Below are 22,522 nucleotides of genomic sequence, written 5' to 3' on the forward strand. Positions count from 1 at the left end.
CAGGTAATCTTTGCGGTTTAACAGACTCTAGTGTGTCTTCCCCCGTTGAGCCAACTGCTCTCTGTCTCTAAACCTAGATTCCATTTTAACAACCCTGCCCTTTTAAAATTCTACCTTTTTCAAACGCCTGAGAGTTGTTGCCTCTCGAAAGTCGTCTTATCAGGAACGATACAACGTTAGCTTCTGGAAACCAGCAAGGAAAGAGGAACAAAAACATACGGACAACGAAAGGAAATTCTTTACCGCGGAGCGAATAGCAGACAAATACAACGTTATTGAGACGAGATAAACGAGCCAGTAAGCCTTTTGTTTTTTTTAGATAAAAACGCTTTGGAAGTATCGTCTGTGTATTCGACAGTATTTCTTTTTGGACGGGGTCAATTCGCGAATGGCACGGAAAGGGCACGGGAATGAGCTTGCATTGAAGGTTAGGAAAGAAACCAATTTGCAAGTGGAATAGCCTTTTTGCAAGGGAGTTTTTTTTTGTATTTTGATCATGCGCCTCTTGGGGGCCTGCGGTATACTCTCAAATAAAGAGCAAGTTCTACAAATAAGGTATGTACAACAAGTTGCTTATATTTAAGACCAGTACTTCAAATAAGGACAAGTTCATGGAACGTCCCCCTAAAGGATGACGCCCGTTGCAGCTCAGAACAAAGATGTTTTAGCGGCAGAAGCGCTCTAGGTCCGCTGCTGCATTTCGTTATAATTCTATAGTAATTAGTGTGATGAACAATAGTTAAAAAGTGTGGAAATATAAACAACGGTTTTGGGTTTTATATCTACTATGACCGTTAGATACATCCCACCCATATGCCTCGAACGTCATATGGGTGGAATGAAACCAGAATGGAAATCAATGACGACTAGCTGTTTGTATTGCTCAACCTTGGGATCGAACGCACACGTCGATACTTCTGATTCTTATAATTATCAGCCTGAATGCATCCAATAATTATGCTACACGTGGTACTATTTTGACCTATGGTAGTACGTTTACTCTCATTGTTCACCTAGGTGTCAATTATTGCAAAAAAAGGCGATATGATCGAACTAAATCGATGCCGGCCTATTTATCCTTCACCATACCCTGGAAAAAAAAGATGGCCTAAAAAGATCGCTCAAAAAATGATGTAAAATCGTACTGTACCAGCCTCAAAATTGTTACCCAAGAAGGAAATTGTTGGCGAACCTTTTAGCGCTTAGAACCGTCCGTCCGTTACATGCTAAGGACACACAGCTAGCGAGTCTTAGGAAGGTTGAAGAAGAAATTGATTAATGGATTAATATTAACGATTGTCTTTTCATGAAAAATTTCAACTTTTAATAGTAAAAAAGTTAAAGATTCCGTTACCAAACACTTAGTACGCCAAACATGCGTTTTCCAAGGATTCGTGCCGTCATAAAGGTTTGATTGTACTGCGCAATGTGGAGCAGGATCTTGAATAACACAAGCACTGGCATTTAGATGATTGCCATTTGTTTAAGGACTGAGGGGAGCTATAACACTGTGGACGTTGTTTCCTGAACCAGTTTAATCGTGCTGAAGTCTGTAGAACCCACGTGGTTGTCTATTATTTTTTTTTTTATAGAGAAATGATCCATGGTTAACCCATGACCGTAATGATCCGTAATATGATGCGTATGTCGACTATGTTGTTAAACCCGAGCAGTGAAGTACGGCCATGCTGTATGTATTAAAAAGCAATCACATGTAGCATATTGGTAATGCCAACGACAAATGGCATAATGGGCATGAAATACGGTGCGTTGGTATATATATATATTAAAAACGAATAAAGCGTTTATTCCAGCAAATATTCGGCACTACGTAATTATTTAATCGTCCTAAAATAAGTTCTCTTAGAAAGGATTCCCGTCGGATGCAACTCACCTACAGCACCTTTCTTTCTAGTGGCAAAAATACTTTCCAAAATTGATCGTCGCTTAGGTTAGCGATTTTTTTCATTTCTTATGTCGAGCTGAAACGCTTGTCCTCGAGGCTTTTCTTTAGTTTTGCAAATAGGGGAACGTCGCAGGTAGCTAAATCTTGTAAATACGCCGGTTGGAGCTATATATTCATCGGTTTTTTGCAAAAGCTTTTGTACAATGGTGGAAGGTGCGCCAGTGCATTTTCGTGATAAAAGACCCAGTATTTGTTTGCCTCATTTCTGGTTCCTCGCGTCGAACGAACCCCCAAGGCTTCTCGGTAATACTCCTCGGTGGTCGAAAAACCGGGCGGCATAAACTCATGGAGAACGATTTCCCGACGGTAGAAAAAAATCGTGAAAAGCACCTTGTTTTTAGGTATATATTGTGCGACTTCCAAGAGACCTGCTCTTTTTGGCAAGACAAAATCGGGCCCCGAGCGATAATTCAGTAGCGCAAAATCTTAACAGCCTTATTTTTGAACAGAGTTACATTGTTCACACACTAGGCCGAGTTGTACTCTCAGGCAGGTTATTTTTCCAATTTTTCTGCAAATTATCAATTATTTGTATGACAGTTTCCTTGAAGAAACGCCGGCCCGCTCTGGCCAATTATAATTTACACAGTCGTTTGCGTTTTTGTTAACTGTGTGCTATGATATAATTATGGACAATCTTTTAATTCTATAGTTATGCTGAAAGACTGATACCACCAAGTGGTTATCACGTTTTGTGTTCTGAACCAAATGTCCCCGAACAAAGAGTACTTCCACTTAGCAGATACAACATCAGATTGTGTAGGGGACGTAGACGCTACAGGAGTGAAACGAGTCCCGGATCAGCTGTAAACAGTTTCACCATTCTGAGCTGTTTCTATCCCAAAGCAGGACGATAGCAGGAAGAAGGCATTGTCATATGCGTAAAACGCAAGCAGCAGCTTGTGTGCTTTAACCACCTGTGTAAAAAAGGATTTCGAAACGCCCAGAGATATTAAAAGCAACTGGAACTGCTACAGCTGTAAACTCTTTTAACCGTTCCAGAGAGTTTACGTATCCTGCCTACGTTGCGACGGGGCCCACAAGGTTCACGGATGACTACTAACTTGATAAAAGTTACCTGTTTTTTGAACTACATATTGCATTACTGTGAATGCTGTGTAAAAAAAGGCTGCACTTGAAGTTGTGCATCAGTTTTAACGCGAAAGTTTGGGCGAACTTAATTCTTGACATGCTTTAGATAACTGCATATTGCAATGTAGTCAGGAATAGCCGGTTCGCTGTTTCAGCTGCTATAATAGCAACTTTTCCTCGATACAGATATTCTGACCTTGAGGCTGAGCGAAAAGCCGTCGTCGTTGTGTCACGAACAATTTATTACCCAGATAGTATCTATTACAAATGTATATACCTCCATGTCTTTGCCATTTTGTATATAAAAGGAAATAGTGATCACCTGATTACGAGACACTAGCAGATGACAAATGGCCACTTAAGATTGTACTAAGTATTAGACAAAATCCTTGAAATTTGTCGTGATGTGGCTATAGCATGCGCATATTTGTAAGATTTAAATTCGCCTTGAAGAATTATATTTACAAGCATATTAATAGATGTTTACGTGCTAATTTAAATACGGTATACATTATAATGAACACGGAAAATAATTGCGACGGGGGTACATGGAGGGAAATCCGTCTGCGCACTTGTCCACTCAACATTAATAGTCGTAGCAGCCTTTTAATCTGGTCGCTTATTAATAGTCGTCTGTGTATGCTATACGATCCGACGTCGCAATTTGCCTTCTCTGACGCATCCGAAAGGATTTTGCAAACCCACTATCTCTGGCTTGCACCTGCTCACTTGAAGCAAAGCCAGCAACAACAGCTGCCAATGATTTTCTCTCGATGCTGTTTTCCTTCTACGTCCTCTTCCTAGATCGCTGTCCGACCAAGGGGTTCAGGCAGTGGCCTGCAAAAGCTCAACTGGATCACTGGCTACCGCTATCGTACGTATGAATGTCCAAGGTGCTGAACGGCAAATAGCTAATACCCCGCCATTTTCGGATCAGTATGAAGGGCTTCATAACTTTAGAGACTCTCATAAATCTCTTCACCAGCAGCTATTTGACGTCAGTTCCAGGGAGGAGCAATTATGTTCGACACAAGAACGTAGGCGGCGAGGCGTCGATTTAGGAAACCACTGAGCGGTCAGCGGAAGACAACCATAGCCGCGTATGAGGTGGGCCTATAATACTCCTCGTTGTGCTAGCACTACATTGCTCTATAAAATAGAATATTCATTTTTACTCGACGGGAAATTCGTTCGTTGCCGGAACAATTGATGTACACCACCACGCAAGCGATGGCCAAATTTGAATTGCCGATCTGTTTTTGGTCGAAATTAATTACTAACGCTGTTTTCCCACTGATTCCAATGGGTCGCAACATTATGGTATACGTAGCGACGTAACAGTGTTGGTATCAATGGCGATAATGGCTTAGCACAATCAGACGTGGAACTCGAAAATGTTTACTTCCTCGTTAGAGTAATGATTAAGTCAATCACCACGACTAGCATCAGAAAATTCGGGAGACGACCCTTTGGAAAAGTGTAACACCTTTTCTGCGTAAGAAATCTCCAAATGACTTTAATACTTCTCAGAGAAAGCTTCATAGGAGTTTGTTAGCCTTGAAATAGCCTTGAAAACTCTAGTCCTATTTAAAAAAGACCACTTATCTAGCAGGACCTAACTTTTTGCAGTACCTACGCCGAGATCCGCCTATCCTAAACGTATGTTAATACGCCTGCTATATTTTTATCGAGAATTCGTGTTCGTGTATCCACCATTGACGAAAAGTAATCGCATCTTTTTTAGACACAAATGGGTAGGCTTGCAGTATATTTGCCGTAAAAAGAATGGCTATAAACAAAGTAAAAGAAAACATTGTGCCAACTCAGTTTCGTCCTTAGATATTCATATTCACGTGTATACGAACCTATATTACGGTAACGAACGATGCTTCTGTAAAAAGGAGTTTTGTGCTTGCCATTTCCATAAAATGAAGAACATCTAAAGGCTATTGCTATGTAGTAAACTATAGGAAAATGAAAGGCCGATTAAGAAAATCCTGCTTAGTTATATACGGCACGTTATTTTTTTTCGTCAAAGTATTGTCGTGCGTTTATTCCTAGAGCCTACTTCAATTGATGGCTTTCTGAAGATGCTGGGCTTTATTAGTGCAACCTCGATGCGGCAATGCGACATTCGTCTACAAGAATGCGAAAGGTCATAATCTATATTGGCAGACTTGAACCGTTTTGCCTTCACCTTTAAGTGGCCTTAATTAAAAAGAGGGGCCTAGGTCCACACATCACTCGTAGCCATATGCGTATTCATATCAGGATATATTCGCTTGACATTCATGAGTCTGAAGCTATTCATTGCAAAAGAACACGGAATTCTTGCTAAACATTTCGCCCCTAACAACATAACGTCACACGAATATGTAAGCTTAAAAAAGGACTCATCATTTTCACACACGACTTGTCAATATAAGCTGAGAGTCGTTAATTAATCTATAACCTTTTGATACCCCGGCAGTCGGGAAATGTCTGCTTATAACTTACACATTTCCTTTAGAGTCCTTCCAAATTTCATATGTTTCGCCAGACGCTTTACTAACATTGTTGGTGATTGGAAAACGACAGGCAGTAACCACCGCATCAATGTTGAGTAGTCGCACACCCTGCGAAAGGTTGCTCCACGCCTTAGGCTCCCAAATACTACGACTCGCTAGAACCAGTTAAGGTAGAGCGCAATAGTCCCGCTCCGCTTCATTCCGTCCGTGTCCTCATGGACTCTGTCCCTTCGTGACTTTTATGAGGCGACCTTTGACAGCCTTAGCTAGACCCTTAATGCATATTGGGACTAACTGAAACGATATCAAAAAATCTACTTAAGGCAGGTAATGGCGAAACCATGTTGGTCGTGGCCATTGATGTGTCGTGAGCCGATGTCCAGACTTGTAGTGGTCGCAATTGAAGCAGAGCGACGCAAGCTACTATGGAGAAGTGAGAGAGAGAAATGAATAGAGTAACTGTTTCTTCATTAGGAAGGCCAGTCAGACGAAGCGAAGTTGTAGAGATATTTTCAACACTTGCCCGAAGTCGTTCAGCCCTGCGCTGCAGCTAAGCAAGACACATCCTGGTTACACAATATAGAGATCCGAGAAACGGCACTTTTAAATATGACACACAATACGACACTTATGGTTATTTTCTGTGAAAAGAAAATTTCCGGCCAGTGTCGAAGTTTTAAAAACGCTTTAGATTTTAGATGTCACTCGACTGTTAACTTATTCAATATTAATTTCTTTTCGATTTATAACTTGCGCCAAGGAGGACCGCGCCCAGTGGTTTGAAGATCCATAATATTTTTTCTAAATGGATTTGGTAGAATCTTAGAAAAACCAGTTGCAGTTGTGCAGTTTGCACCTTTCTGATCCCGGAAATATCGATACGTAGACGAGCATTCGATTCTAAATTAATAAAAGATATTTTACAGAATCAAGCATTCACATGGCTTAAAATTGCCTTCTCCTGCACTATTATTATTGAGATACTGCGGATGGAAGTTAATACGAGCCATGGCTTCTCCGATCTGGACCATCGACATATTTATCAGGCGTCCATTTACTGCACGGTTGACCATGTATGTAAACGGATCCAGATTTTTTCTCATCTCAATCGCCTCATGCCATTTCATACGAATCAAGCTGTGAACGAGGACCGTTTCGCATGTCGGGGTCGTCAAAAGAGTTTCTATTTCTATTTATCTTGTTAGGCTCAAGGTCCGGGGGCATCCAGGTATGAAAAGCATGTAAACTTATATAGCTTGTGCTGCTGAATTTTATGAATCTGGCGAAATCCGTGAAGTGATCTAACAAGATGACAGTTGTTTCAACGAGCTAAACGAAGTCATAGATAATTTCGTTCGTTATACAATGCGTGCGGCAAAAAAGTGTTCAGGCTTGCTTGCAATTATTCAGCGAACCTTGACATCGCGACGATTATGTACAATGCAATAGAACATTGATTAATGTCTTCCCGCCAAGCAAACAGCGCCCTTTCAGGGATCTCTTTCAGTAAATGCGAACCCCACCCGCGCACTTTGAATAGAACTGCCGAGACATCTTAAATGGGCAAAATTATAGCCCGGAAACGATTTCCACTACCTCGACAATTTCAGCAATGCTGTCTCCCTGTTGGCTTCTTTGCTTTCGTTTCACCTCCTGGCATTTCCACTCGGATTTATAGGCCACATTCTCTCAGAGATGAAATAATAACCATTTTTGATATTTGCTCTGCTGCCCTTCTATGTTGTGCCGCGCTCTCGTCTTCAGGCTGGTGATCATCCACTAAGCAGAGAAGTGCTCCGCTGCCCTCTCGGAACGGGAGAAGCAATGAAACTGGATACCGAATAAATTAATCTTAAAACAGTATTGTGAAATACTGGCTTGCAACCAGCGGGCGATAAAAGCCAAGAAAAGCACTCAAAGACGAGAACGACGAAAACTAGGCAGGCAACGTCAACGAAAACGACGACGATAAAGAAGAAGGCTTGAATTTCAAATACTCCTCTTTCATTTGCGGACCTCAGCCCAACTTCGGCCTGGCTCGAGTCGTCAGGGCTACTGGCGGGAGCATTGCGTACCCTCTAGCCCGCCAATCGCAAGCCAGGGGCGAAACCAAATAGGTGGCGACTAGGGTGGTCGCCAGGATAGAGTACAGGACGACGAAACGGGGTATGTCCTCTGGAAATCTGATCCTGTGAATCTGCTGCACTTGCTTTTACAAAACCTTCCCTAGAAAGACTCCGAAGTAGCACCATCCGTACTGGCTGTCTATGCCTCTTTCAGCTACTGTTCAGTTGCTCCAGTTATTGTTGTCACATCAGATGGATCTTAGATTGTATCCTATTAATTTTTCTGACGGCAAAGACAAACGTCTTTAAACGTGAGTAAAAAAAGAGGAAGATTCGGGATTGAAGACAGTTCCTGTTGATGCCCCGGAGAAGCTAGGACAATGATGACGAATAGTGCAACGTGTCCGTTCGTCAGCTGTGGCCAGGTTGCACTATGTTTAAGAGTGCCTTCTGTTGCTGAGAATTGATCTAACCAGCGATACCATGAATTGAAGCTGTCGTTACGTGTTGTCGGAGAACGCTTGCTTCCGCTGAAAAAGTAATCACATTGCGCGTATGTGCGCATCTATGCAGTGGGATAATTACGGACGAACACTGAACTATCTATAGTCGGCGTTAGACTTATCTACCCCTTCATTGGTGAATTCGACCTACTAACTTTATGTTCATTTTTTACTAAACCTGTTACTATAGGATGATTTTCTAAAAATTCAAATTAAAAAAACAGTTGGATATTCTAGGCAATCCAATTAACGGGTAGATCCAAATTTGTAGTAAAAGATAGGTTGTATCGGGGCGTTTCCCAGAATGTATTCTGAAAAAGGGGTCCTCAAGTTGCGACTTACCTAAATTTCACTGTCGTAGCAGTAGTAGTAGTAGTACTATGAGTACTTATGATAGCAATGGAGGGCAGAAGCTGTACATGGCCACTTGGAGGCAAACCGTATCATACCGTATGCTATTCACTGTTGTTTTGTATTTTCAAACAGGAGAACGAGTTGCCAGAGCCCTATGTGCACAAGGGCTTTTTGACACTACCTATTGGCCGTAAGCGAGAAATCGAATGCGTCGTTTTTTGTTTCCTTGTACAGTTGGTTTTATTTTTATGATGATGATGATGACTGCTATTATAAATGGATAAGATCGTTAGATATATCTTCGTCATGTGTAAGTCTTCCTTACTGGATAAGTGTATAGTGTTTGCTGTCGTTCGGTGATTGGTTCCTAGCTATTTCACCGTTGACCTTTCTGAGTGTTTCCAATGTAATAGGTAATGTTAAGATTTACTTTAGTAAATATACAATGGGGACTACAATTGGTATTATCAGTAATATCGCGATTAGCACAATTTCATTGTTTATATAACCAAAAGACACGGGTAGACCTTCTCCTAGATAACGAAAACGATCATTGTTACCACAATATTGTAAACGAGGCTCAAATGAACGTAATCAACTTCAAATACTATGATAAACGCATAATAGTAACTAGGCCGTCTTTTTTTTCCTTTCTAAGCATGTTTTTTCAAGTGGTGCTAGTGTATCATAGTTGCTTAGCTAGCAGTGATAACATTACGAAGAGTATACATATAATCACTCCTTGAACATGTACCGGACATAAGTGTACATTAATTTGCATTTGTTTCATGGTTATTGACAATATTCAAGATCAAATAGCCTTGCCCTATTAAAGATGATAGCTTATGCCGAATTCCCTTATTTCGAAAACGCTATTTTAGCATAATCTGATAGGACTATATGACACACTGTAATGTGACCGTTTGCTGATATGTGATTCAGAGCACATAGTTGCTCATCATCAAATGCTAAATCTTTTAAGGTGTGTGATTACTTCTATTTGTTAACTCTTAAATAGGATTTCCCATTCGTTATGTGTTCGGGGGGGAAATAAAATAGTAACAACGCCACATTTGAGACCTTCTATATTTTGTTCAGCAGCTTAACGTTGAACGGAACCGTACCACAAAAAAACAGTGTTTTAGATATACTTCATATTCATAAATGGTCAATGAATTTTTAAGAAATGTATGTCTTCAAATTGCAATCCTACCTGAACGTGAGGATATACTACGAGCTGTGCCTTTCTTATTAGCTCAAATCTAGGCCACGTTTTAGCGAAACAGTTGAATCGTATTCGTACTAACGCTTTTTTTTTTGTTATCCTTTCTGCCAACACTTCATTTGAATGGTGTAACTGCAAGTTCAGATCCATCCATATGCCCCGTCTCAATTCAACAAATCAATATTTCCTTGCAGAATAATATGTAACTTGCTATTATTACCATTATTGTTGGCAATAGCCTTCGGACTATAGATGCTTTCCCTTCCAAATGCAAGAAGAGATCCACAGTTTTAAAAAACTACGTCATTCTCATAGTTTATGTTTATAGTGTGTATATATATATATATATATATATATATATATATATGTAAGATGCTACGTGAAACCATCGACAGCTGTTCTCGTTTCTTACCCTACCAACAATCTACCTCCATATTATAAGAGCATCTTTTCACAGCCGATTTTACGGCCGGCCTTATGGAACGGCAAGACACCTAATGTATATAATACTTTTTATTTTTACGTCTTGTTGCACTGAATACGTTAGTTCTGAAAGGAAACAGAAACAACTAACAGTCGCGTTATTCTGTAGAATATGGTCATGAGACAAACACACCAGGTCCCTGATTGGTTTAAAGCTCAGCAGAAAAATGCTTCCATCGTGTAAACGCCAGAACCTGGCCAGAATTACAAAATGGAAGGATATGTGTGAAAGCAGCAGATAAACTAGATATAACAGTGAACTAAATCATCATAGAGGCAATAAGGAATATATAATAGACACTCCAAATGAACATAAATCAGAAACCATACACGAAAGAAGAACTGATACAAAACTAGAATAATATAATTTGTTTATCTTGTCTGCTTGCTGGAAACTCAGGGACTATTCTTATAGTTATATCATAGCGACCGTTGTTCTTTAGTTGTGAGAATATTGCCTTTAGCTGTGAGTTGGGGCAAGTAATTTGTCGCCTAAATGCCCCATCGGATCGGACGGAGGCTGAAAGTTAAAAACGATGTATTGATTTTTAAAAACGTTAGTGCTTCTCAAAATAGAACTGTCATACGAGTAATGATTGTGGCTAGGACATTATAGATTTCAGGTTATGGCCAACGAAATTACGAATGCTAAGAGTTTAACCCAGAAATACGCTAGCTTCGTCTCGGAATCCGCTATGCTGAAAGCTATAGCCGCTCAACTCGGATAAACTACTAATTATTTGATTACTAATTACCATATTTTACCATATTGTGTAGTAAATTCAACTAATTAATTATTACGGCAATTTATCGAGCATTATGTTAGTTTAATCGTACACCAATATATGTACACTTCCTATGTGAAAGGTCACTCCGACAGCCATGTCAAACATCTTCATTTCCGCAATACCCTCCTAAAAATCTTGGACCCAACTTAGTATCATCCCATCAAATGTTTCCATTATACTTTTCGACAATGCGAGACTAGCTAGCAATGTTGCTGCAGAATATAAACTTACTTTTTACAAGGAAGCATAAGTTAATGTAATTTTTTCGATATTCAAGTCTAGACTCAGAAGGCAGTATTCGATATTATATAAATGGATCCTGGTATCCTTACGTGTTTACATCGATCTATTTTCGGTCCATTTCGAGTTCCTCCTGTTGGAGATCGCAGCGATCTTTGACGTTCTTATCGTCAGGAAGAGGATATAGGATCTTCGTTGTGGGCATGCCCTCCCAGTTGCCGGGAAACCGATCTCCGTTTGAGCGATTACATTGCATTGAAAGTGGCATCTGGGCATAAAATTCTGCAAGCAGGCGGACATTGTATGGGCTCCAATCAATGGATTTGTAGTTTTCGCTAATTGGCTTTCGGGCCGATGTACGCTCATGATGTGTTCTGGAAAAAGAAAGAGCACAACCTTAAATATGACCCATGTCCTTCACTTATATAGGTACACATACAAGGATTCTGTGTTGGCGCTAAAATGGTTGCGAAAAAGCAAGAAAACACTTGATGTTTAATTCGTGAATTACTCTTACTACGGCTTTTTCGAAGAATTAGCGGTTATCCGCTGTAGGCTCATCGATAAGAAGAGAAGAAACAACGCGATTACATCTGCTGTCATCTAATGCAATGCGGACTATACAATATGACCATTTTTTATCTATGCTTTCTATGCTAGGTATCTATGCTTTATATACAATAGGTAAGCATACTCACATATGCATGTAGTCAAAGTACGTTGCCAAGCTAAATGAATCTACAGAGCTCTTGCAAACTTCGAGGTCAGTTTTGGGGAAGTAGTGCATGTAAGTTATACACATCTCATCCCGAATGCCGTACCCTCCGAGGGTAACTTTACTTCGATCTACCGTATTGTAACGACAGGTAATTGTTACAGCGTCACCCTGCAATTTTCGAACAGTATATGGATAATGCTGTATAAAAAGTTCTTTAGAGAGATATCGAGTCCTGGTAGGGTCGCGTTGGGTTTTTCTTGGTCCCTGATTCCTACAGCACACCTGATATATGGCTAAATGCATAATAAAACAAAAAGTGTCCCAATCAGCTAGCTACGTCAACTTAAGCTTTGCGTTAAACAAAAATAGGCGCCGTTGTTAACGACGGAATAACCACGTGTTTTCGATAGCCATAATGGGAACTGCTTTTACCGGTTTGATGTTTACTGGCCGAGCCAACCTGCGAATTTCCTGAAAATGACTTGAGTAATGGTTATCTCTGCCGATTTCACCCAGAGACCTTCCCCCACGTGAGTGTTCGACCCACACTGCCACGCCTGCCAGATGTGTGTGCAACTGGGCCGCCACAATCACAATTCCAAGCGGTGGTAAGCTCTACAACGAAACAAAAAAAAAATCGAAATAGTAGTTTGTGTAGAAAACAGAAAGTTCCTAACATGATATTTAAAGTGGATCTTAAAATGTCTAGTGTTTAAGAGAAGGTCGATAAAGAGAGCGATATGTAATTGTAAATCAAAAGATTTATCTGCAATACTCGCGCATTCTGCCGTAGTTCTCGATCTGACCTAGGGCCGTGTTTGAGGGAGTACTTACCGCTCGAGTACATTCAGAGATGCAATAGCCCGTAAGATCGAACGCTTCTTGCCCAGGCGGAATCGCCATCTTATCTGTATACTCCAATCCCACCTCTAGGATTCCAATGTCGTAATTCCTTAGTTGATCCGTATAGTGAATCTGCATGCCCGAACTGTCCACCAAATCTGGTTCGTATAAAAAATTATGGCCATGTTAATTAAATATCACTTGACCGAAGCATGTAGAACGAAATAACGTTGCGGCGCCTAAAAAAAGGTCTTCGAACAGTTGCACAATAAGGGTAGACGCGTAAAATTCCCTCGATAAACTATTTATATTCTCTAGTTCATTAATGAAAATGCATTTATTCCTACCTATTTTTCTTAGTAAATCTTAGTTCTGTCGTGATACGATAACCAATAAAAAGACCAGAAGATTTCTTTTCTCGCGGAGATAAGATAAAGAGTAATTGCCAGCGACAGAGCATGATTGCCAATATTCATCTCCCTAATCAATTCAGTAACAATATTTAGAACAACCAATTTTACGGCATGTAACATTGCAGTCTATGTACCTGTTCGTACGTCTGGATTGTTGAAGTGTACCTCGAGCATTACGTAGGCTGAATAATTTCGGCCTCCTACTGGCAGCCCAGCCTCCTTAGGATATTGAAGAGGCTGGATTGATGCGCCACCCAAGCGCACATAAGCACCATTATAAAGTGTAGGCATAATTTATTAACACAATGTTACCTTAGTAAGCATGGGCACTACGGTATCCATTAAAGCATGCTGCTTTTTCTTAACTTAATTATTTCCTATTTACTGCGATGCAACTACTATCCAGTCAGTTATGATTCTGTATTCGTCTAAACATTCACTGCGTACAGCTTGTTGATTCGATTGAAAGTTCGCACCTGCGTATGGATTCAAGATACCAAAGTGTCCGATCTAAGACGTAAAGGCGTTGGCGCCGAAATAAAAAACATAAGAAGCAATTTTCTTGGAAAACATATTTTCAAACGAGCTTTAATAAAAAGCGATGTCTTTGCTACATGAATGCGCTGTAGCAAGGATGAAGCCGTTATTACCGGTGCTCCCATTGCCCAGGCGGAAATGACATTTTTGCATCTCTCGAGTATCACAGGCTTTCTAGGACTTTGACAATCATCGTTCCAATTTGGGAGTACTTCGTGAACACCAACTTCGCAATGAAACAGCTCCATATGGTGAACTACGCCTTCATTTCCGGGCGTTATGATGGCTTCATACTGCACCACGTGTTGTTTACGATGGAATTCCGGAGGAAATCGGAATACCTTACACCAATAAGTGGTGTCGCGACCCGGAACTGCCACCTATGCAACAATGTCAAATAGAAAATTAACTTTACAAAGTTTACATTGTAATGACCAATGTCTGAAGAAATGCCCTAAAAGAGTATTGAATACCATAAAAATGCTATAAACTCATGCCATAGCGAAGCATCACTAGACGATGTTAGAACCGGTAACGACCATTATGAAGATATCTCCACATTATTAGGTCCACATTATTAGCTAAAGCAGGCCTTCGAAAGCAATGTAAGCCCCGTGTGGAGACTCCAGGTAGCCACCATAAGCTTTATATATCAATAACTAGTTATCACTGTAGCACCTCTCCATGGTTCGAGTTTTAGGTCCGCTTTTGCCCTTAGGCATTCCATTAGACAAACGGCTGGTTCCGAGCACAAAACAAGATCTCTCTCTCTATGCTGCTACGGCTTCGAGCCTAGATCTCAACGTACGTGTCCCTAAGACTAGCTAATCCCTAATATCGTCGTGAAACCGGCAGTTCTCCTTCAGCAGGAATACTGTTGGTAAAAATGTCAAGCTCCTAACAAATATAGCCACATTTGTTAATGAAGACGATGTACTTTAAAATTCAGGACATTATATTACAGCGTTCAGTCTATAACTTAGAATAACATAATGCGATACGTCATGTGCAAGTATTTACCCGGTCGTTAGTAAATGAAAGTGTTTTGACATGCTCTGTAAATTCTTCATCTGCTGTTATTGTTTTGAGGATGGTAGTACGTTGAAATCCTTTAACGGGTGCGTGCGTAATTCGTAATCCATCAGCTCTTTTCAGCGGACCTGGACCTGATGCATAAACCACATGTACAGTACCTTCTTGTATGACATAGTCGCGGGGATCACATGTATCGAAGCTTCGCGAGAAAAGAAACCTGCAATCATTCAGGAGACACTTTTTACAAACAGGATCGTTTTGCCATAAGAAGACGATGCTTTTAAAAGTAAAATTGATCACTGGAAACCCAGTCACATAAATTAGATAGAATAGTGTGATGGAATAAGAATCAATGTTTAAGGTACCTGAGCGCAGATCCCTTTCGCTTGAGCGAATCCAGCCGACAGTGCTGCGGTTCCTCGACGTAAAGAAAACCTTCGGAATTAGTGTGTCCGTCCTGAAACCGAATTTAGAAAAAGCTCGTAGTCAAGTCAGCTTTTGTACTTAAATAGCGCCTTTCCTTATTCTCTATCTTTACCCATGGCGCGGGTTCAGGCTCATTCAAGCAAATTAACCTAGTCATAATATCGACCGATCGTTATCATTTACTTTGAATTAAGCTGTAATTTATTTTCAATGATCTATTGGCTACAGATTTAGTGAATAGTCATTCAAATATTTTGTTTGAACGATTCTGAGCTTCTGCAAATGTTTTTATCATTTTTTTTTCAAAATAAAGTTTGCCTCTCCTATTAAATGTTGTTTGACATGAACTTCTGATATATTAGAATGTGCCAAACTACCATTCAGTTATAACTGGCCATTTTGGTATGTCCCTCTATTCATGCCCTTTTTTCGAATAAATTTTTACTCTAGCAGCATATTGAAGCATTTGCAAAAATCTCCGCCCATAAATGTACCCATTTTTAACCTAATTTAGATTAAATTGAATATCTAGCATCAATAACAGATACTTATTCTTAAATGCCTCATCCGACATGTAAAATATTACATCGACACGCGTGATTTCTCTCAAACCTGTCGCTTTTGCTGGCTGTTTAGGCCAATTGCCTTACAATAAATTTACTAATTCAACTTCATTTAAAGTTGAAGACTATTATATTCTTCGTCAAGCAGACTCGTTAAACGTGATGATAGCAACAAGCATATCGTGGCTCGTCTGATAGAACATCTACGCCTTTAGTTATCGCGAAAGTCTGGGCCATACCAATTCGCTACATGATACATCGATACCAAGCACTTTGATCAAATGGCGTCACGTATTCATTAGTTCGATTTAGCAGACGTAAAGTAATAGGGAATTGCTGAGGTGTTGACCGGTTTCTGGGTTTCTGGGACAGGAAGCTGGGTTTCATGAGACCTGCACAGGAGAAAATAAGAGGCGGCAAGGAAAGAATGACGCAGACGCTATGCTTCTAGACGGCCGAGGAATTTAATAATGGCACCACTGTAGAGTGCCACCGGTCGCACAATAGCCAAGGCCATACATACTACTTTCGCCTCCGACCTACTCACGCCATACGGACGCACTAGGCAACGATGGGCTGTTTAGGCTACGGGCACGGGAGGCGATCCTTACAGAAGCATAAAAGATAGGGTTGACTTACCAGGCGACTCTTTTCTCTCCTGTGCGGTCATTCTCACCCCGTGCGAGAGTGACGGAGGAAGGGATCTGGGGTATGCGCTTCCAGGGAATGTTGTCTTTCTAATGGGGGAGAGGAATAACAGTGAACGACTGAAGCTGCTATGAAGAAATAAAAAGAGATTACACACTCTCACAGCGAGCGGCTATGCTGATGTATGCTGCTAACTACAGCTACGCCGTCTTCTGATCATGGTGATGGAAAGAAGTAGGCTGATATGAGTCCGCTTTGAGTGAACTCAGTCACAGTGCTTTGCGCGATTAAATACCACCTTCTATTCCTAGGTGTTCATGGTTTAAAAACAGGGCATTCTTTGCATGGCCGCTGCAAGCATATATACAGGTGGTTCACTATTTTAGAGACTTACTTCACACCCATTAACATATTTTAAAATTCATATATACGCGCTTAAATCTCCTATCAGCAAATAAAAATCAGGCAGGCCGAATGATTAGGGTATGCGCTAAACATTAGTATATAATGTTACCAACAGTGAAAAGCACAAATAATTAATGGTAGTAGTAACGTTTAGTAGCAATGACGACGTTTTTGTATAGAAGCTCATAAACATGGATATTTTTTTTCTCAACGCATAACTTATAAGTAGTGCTTTTATCCCACATTTTCTAATGTTGTCGATTTTGTCGATAGGGATTCCCGTCATTGTCATTTACCTTTATTGTATGTGAAAATTCCACAGTATTTCGTACTCGTAGGAACTATAAAACCTGAATAAACTTACAAGGTCCACATTATTAGTGCAAACATAAGATCGCTGTAGTGGCCTGCTACAGAGACCATGACATTTTAGTCGATGACTTCAATCATCATTTTTTTTTTGCGCAATGAATGCGCCCAATGGAGGCAAACGAAAAACGGCCTTGTAGGTGCAGACAACAGTCTACATAAGTATTAGAGAGAAGCGAGACGATATCAAAGATCTTGGAGCATTCGCCGCAGCCAATATGCGGAGCGACCAAAGCTGTAAAGGACGGTTTATTTATGCCGCCAAAAAATGCAAATTTTTAGAAAAAACGATTGCGGGTTTGGTAAATTGCACGGATTTCTTGGGACGCATTCCAGTAGGTCTATGCCTATCGTCTAATTATTTTAGGTCAAATTAAGTCAGTACTGGGCAATTCAGTTACGTAGCATTTTGTAATTGTAGCAATTTGTAGCATTAATACGACATTCTCATCATTTATTTTTTGCTGCCATCAGATACGGTACAGTAACAGGCTTGCTTTAGTGAGCTGAGTTGAAATGCGTCTGCTGTTGAAAGGACATGTTACTAATACCCCGATTATTAGATTGCTCAAAGAGCATAACTGTACATATCTGTATATGTTAAAACTGCTATCTAACAGCATTATATTATAGAATTAGCCGAGTAAATAATAAAATACATGTTAAGCTGCGCTAACCTGGCGTTAGGTGGCTTGTGATCACAAAACGTACCGCCTATAATTCTGGAATTAACTAAATCAAAGTAATTTAAACCTATTTCTCGAATAATTACATTGGAGCTACTCAAAACGGGAGAGTTGCAAACAATGAACTGAGCGAAAGATGTATCACAGCCCAAATAGATAAACATTTCTGTTAATTCATTGTCTTGGGAAAAAGGATAATGCTAAACTCCTGGCTATTCGTCGTTAAACTTTGACCTGAATCGTGATGTTCGAAGGAGAAAGACCCATTTGTTTTTTCTACTGCTATAGATTTGCAATCATGAATTATGCGAATCAGTAGATACTGTCATCACCCAGACTCGAAGAAAGAGAATATTTATTTAGAAAAGATCCCCATTTGTTCATGTCAGTTCTTTCCAGTCCAGAAAGTACTTTAATCCCGCCAGAGCAGCTAATAATCTAGAATCACTAAAAGATATTTAATTTAAGATTATTTATTTAAGGTCCTTGTATATTAAAAGAGAACTCTGAGTGTACACCAACGCAGACAATCTCTATCCAAAGTTGATAGTAAAATATGGCGCTGATTTTGATAGGTCAATAAGATATAACTATAATCCACATGTTGTGCTACAATTTTGATAGCTACTTACCTCGAAGTGGTGCTGACCTCGCCTGTCAACCCAAAGGACACAAGTATCGGCACCGCTCAAATTGCCTCGATCCGAAAAGCCAAATGCAAACCAGCTGCTGGGGTGAATCTGTAATTTTAGCTCAAAAGTAACCACGCGCGCTTGGTAGTCCACTTGCCAGAACAGATAGAAGTGTCCGAACGAGTCGAGCTGCAGCGACGAAACCGGACTATTTCCATTGGACGATACTGCGTCAGCGCCTGAAGAGCCAAAGAAGGCAGCTTCAACTTGGTGCTGATGCATCGACCCTGTAACGAAAAGAAAAACTAACGTGACAAAAAATCCTTTCTTTTTTTTTTACCTTGATGACGCATCAGATCCTTCCAGTATTTTTACCCGTTACAGCAGTCAGTTGAATCGACAATCGTATGTAGATTCTAATCCTTCATTAATAAAATTAAACCGCTAAACAATGGACAAAATATCTGGTATGACTTAATATAAACCGGATTTTACTTTTAAACTTCCAGCCCTCAGCCTCCCTCACCCCGAAACGACCCATTCCGTTGCTGTATGTTATCGTTTGCATTGACTGCTGCTTAACGGTCGCTGGTGCTAAGCTTGCTTAAACCTATGTTTCCTACTGCATCCCAACGCAAAGTTACTCTCAAAAGCAACAAACAGCTACGCTATCAAGAAATGGCACATATCGAGTTCTACTGAACTTTTCACTAAATGGAACATAAATGAGTTGAAAAAAAGTTTTTAAAAGAGTATAACAGAAATGGATGGACGTTTGCGTAATGGCTTTATATCGTAGTCGTCGTAACTGCTAGTTAATGTCTGCTGCCATAAGTCTTGCTTTATTCAACCACTTTAACCTAACTTGAATACTAAACGATAAAATACGTCTCTATAATTCCAGAAAAAAACTGTTAGAAGCTAAAAAAAAAGTGTACTGAGTCAGTATGTACATCTAGCTTTCGTTGAATCTGGGTAATGCATGTCTTGCTTAAGACTTAGTCATGATAACTTAAAACATACGGAGGTTCTCGTTTAGCGCCTGCGTTCCCCGTATAGCATTGCTATTTCACTACAGTATTTCGAGGAAATACATTGCATACAAGAAGCGAAGCAGGTGCTCGTAGTAGATGCCCCCCCCCCTCCTCCTCCTCCTCCTCCTCCCCAAAAAAAACAAATTTCACAGATCTACATACATACATATATATATATAATGATTTACAAATCAACTTTCGTAGATTATGAGCTTCACAGCTTTGTCTGTTCCTGTGCCATTGTCATAAAATAGAACACGAAGCATAATTCCTGTCAAAATGCACGAGATGCAAGAACTTCTTTCTTGAAACAACGTTTTATACCGAAGAACTTTGTGTAGACAATCTGTTTTGTCCACGTTCCCAGGAGTTTTTCTCCGGGGGGTGGGATCTGCCCTTCCTGGTTGCCCCCAACCGTCACACCTTTCCCCACCTGTCATCGTACGTCAATATTTCCGACCAAACTGCTTTTCATCACCTTTGTTCAACAGCGAGTAATACAAAAAGCTAACACCAGAGAATTTGTCCAGAGCAGGTTGCGGGTCGCTGACTTTTTCGTCAAGTGTCGGTAAAAGTGTCGGTCATTGTTTATGTATAGGTTACAACCTATATATTTTTAATTTTTCTATTTATAATATATTACAAATAAGGTATGTGCTATAATATTAAAATCAAAAGGCGCTTCAAATTAATTTACTATATTTCGTTACGTCCGAATAAAAATGTTCCAATAGAAACACTTGTTCAACTCTTCGAGCATGTTGCGCAATACAGTCTGATATTTTGTACTTCCCATTTTACTAAGCGATTCTGTGCGTTTTCTTCTTATTAAATTTCCAGTGTTTTATACGATCGTAGGCATTCTGATCAAAGAAGACGCTAGTGTTATTCACTGCTGTCCATGGGTACCGTGTCTTGGTGCGCACCCTGTCAAAGATTCCTGAGACAGTTAACGGCTTGTTCAAAAGATATATTTCGAGTTGCACATTTGGTACTGGCTTACTTAGGTCCTAACGTCGAGATTTGAATCTCGACAATCACGTGTCCTTAAGTGTTGCAGACCGCGTTACTACCGCACCTCAAGGGCAACACCGTATTACTCATCTTGCTTCTGTTTAGCTCAATTTGGGTCCTTTCACAGCCACTCGACAACACACAAAATATTACAAACAGGTACTTCAATATAATTTCATATTTACCAACTATTAACATTGTTGACCCATACACACTTATGAAACAATCTGTAAGGCTATATAAACTACTATGAAAGAAATATATCTTTGACTTCTCGTCTATTATATATAAGGCTATAAAATAAAAATGTTAGGTAAAGTCATAAAGCTGTAACGCAATGTAGTGCTACTGTTTTTTAGATCTTCATCTCCTTGCATCAGTGATTAGCCTCGCAAAAGAACATAGCAGACAGGCCAATGAATAAAATACCAGGGTTGTTTGTCAATCGCACAGTCGACGCACGCAGCAAAGGTTCTCAGAATCTTTGAGAATTTCTAGAGACACACATTTTCTTGTGAATGAGACGGAACAAATAACATACGTAGCTGTTGTGAGTTGCGTTCACACGATACCATCGCATAATCACACGCGCGTGCAGAACTCAGAGGGACGTATCACAGTATTGATTATAATGATTTGAGCAGCACTTAAGAAGGTTGGAATTTCATTCCTATTATATTAAGCCCTGCAAATATTCGCAGTGTACATCAGTGGGTAGTGTGCACGAGTCCAGAGGAAGCCTTTTTCAATTTAGTGGATCGACTGAATAATAGAAGACCTATTTCTTTCCTCTATATATATCTCTTACAAACAAACTCTTATATAAAAACAGTTTATGCCCTGTACGCGGCTATAGATTCAACAGAAACGATATTTGCCATTCAGAAATGTGTTGTTTCAATAGAAAGGTTCCAATTTTAAAGAGCAACCTCTAAATTGGCGCTGATATGAAAGAGATGATCAGTACCTCCGATTGCGTGTAGAATTGTTCTTCAAGTGAATCCAGCAAAACAGCTTGGGATGACGCAGCAATCTTGAAATCTGGTTCCACTCTACCCACAGATTATTTACGAGAACAAACCAAAAGTTTGACGTTCTTATGGGCTTTATTTCGGTATACGTAGCTTCCAAACTTTAACATTTAATCATCTAAAGGATAACAAGTAGCATTCTGATTATTAAAAAAGTTCTTTGGTGGATTTTAACTACTGTGAGCTGGTTAAAACTGGACTATTAAGTTCATTTCATAGAAATAATTTAGAGTCTATTCTATGCCTGCTAATAATCAAATGCTTAAAATACAGATGTGTTATAAAAATGTCTTCTTAGCGTTCTATAAAAATACTACTGTTCCATTTAATTAAAGCAGTAGGTGCTTCATTCAGTGTCGTATAACTTACCCTGGGCTAAAGCCCAGAGGCCGGTAACGACCAACGTCGCAACGAAGGTCGGCATAGAGTACCAACCACTATTGCACTGCCGAAATGATGTGGTCCTTTGACAAATCTTCACACCGAGCATGAACCATCGACGCGTAGCGATGAAGTTCCGCTCGGTACCTCGGCCCCAAGAGCCGGCCAGCCCTCCTCCCATGAGCAACTCGACCCTTTCCCTTCATCAGCTTTCAGGATATAGCTAGGAGGAAGTAAATGGGAAAAATTCGTCCTATGATCCCTTTGGACTGGCCCTGGGAAATATTGTGTATATGTAGACCCTACGAGTCTTCCGAATTTCCCGAAAGGTTTAGAGTTTTGTGCTAAACAAGAATATGTCGATAAGTTTGGGCTAAGGTGACAAGATATCAAAGCTGTTTATATCAGCCTGTGTCATGCACATCAATGACAGCCGACAACGATGACGCATAAACATATATTTATTAATGAAATAAATAAGAAAAGGGAAAGGACTTATATCGTTCTTCATGAAAAGGATTGCATGCATTTTGAAATGAAGGTGGTCTTTTATCGTATGTAGT

The 22,522-nt window shown here is 40.0% G+C and overlaps 1 protein-coding gene and 1 long non-coding RNA gene across 4 annotated transcripts; one reads left to right on the plus strand and one right to left on the minus strand.

Moving 5' to 3' along the window:
• Positions 1-439: 439 nt before the first annotated feature.
• LOC147758874 (uncharacterized) lies at positions 440-9,118 on the plus strand. Its single transcript, XR_015321866.1, has 2 exons — positions 440-555; positions 7,330-9,118. It is a non-coding gene; the product is annotated as an uncharacterized LOC147758874 (long non-coding RNA).
• On the minus strand, positions 8,700-22,155 carry LOC111253578 (dopamine beta-hydroxylase-like). Of its 3 annotated transcripts, XM_086980991.1 has the most exons (12): positions 21,948-22,068; positions 21,515-21,599; positions 18,500-18,786; positions 15,136-15,227; positions 14,756-14,987; positions 13,849-14,115; positions 13,333-13,435; positions 12,777-12,943; positions 12,375-12,557; positions 11,923-12,110; positions 11,317-11,598; positions 8,700-10,716 (listed from the first exon to the last, which is right to left on the minus strand). In XM_086980991.1, exons 3-11 carry the CDS (start codon positions 18,779-18,781, stop codon positions 11,331-11,333), a joined length of 1,782 nt encoding a protein of 593 aa, XP_086837117.1. In that variant the 5' UTR covers positions 18,782-18,786; positions 21,515-21,599; positions 21,948-22,068; the 3' UTR covers positions 8,700-10,716; positions 11,317-11,330. The 3 variants fall into 3 exon arrangements, with proteins under 3 accessions (XP_086837117.1, XP_022668942.2, XP_086837113.1); XM_022813207.2 differs by lacking the exon at positions 21,515-21,599 and having other exon boundaries at positions 21,948-22,155; XM_086980987.1 differs by lacking the exons at positions 21,515-21,599; positions 21,948-22,068 and adding an exon at positions 18,875-18,981.
• Between the last annotated feature and the right edge of the window lie 367 nt (positions 22,156-22,522).

The sequence above is a fragment of the Varroa destructor genome, unplaced genomic scaffold (genome assembly GCF_002443255.2).
Source record: "Varroa destructor unplaced genomic scaffold, Vdes_3.0 BEIS01000001.1, whole genome shotgun sequence".
NCBI lineage: Eukaryota > Metazoa > Arthropoda > Arachnida > Mesostigmata > Varroidae > Varroa > Varroa destructor.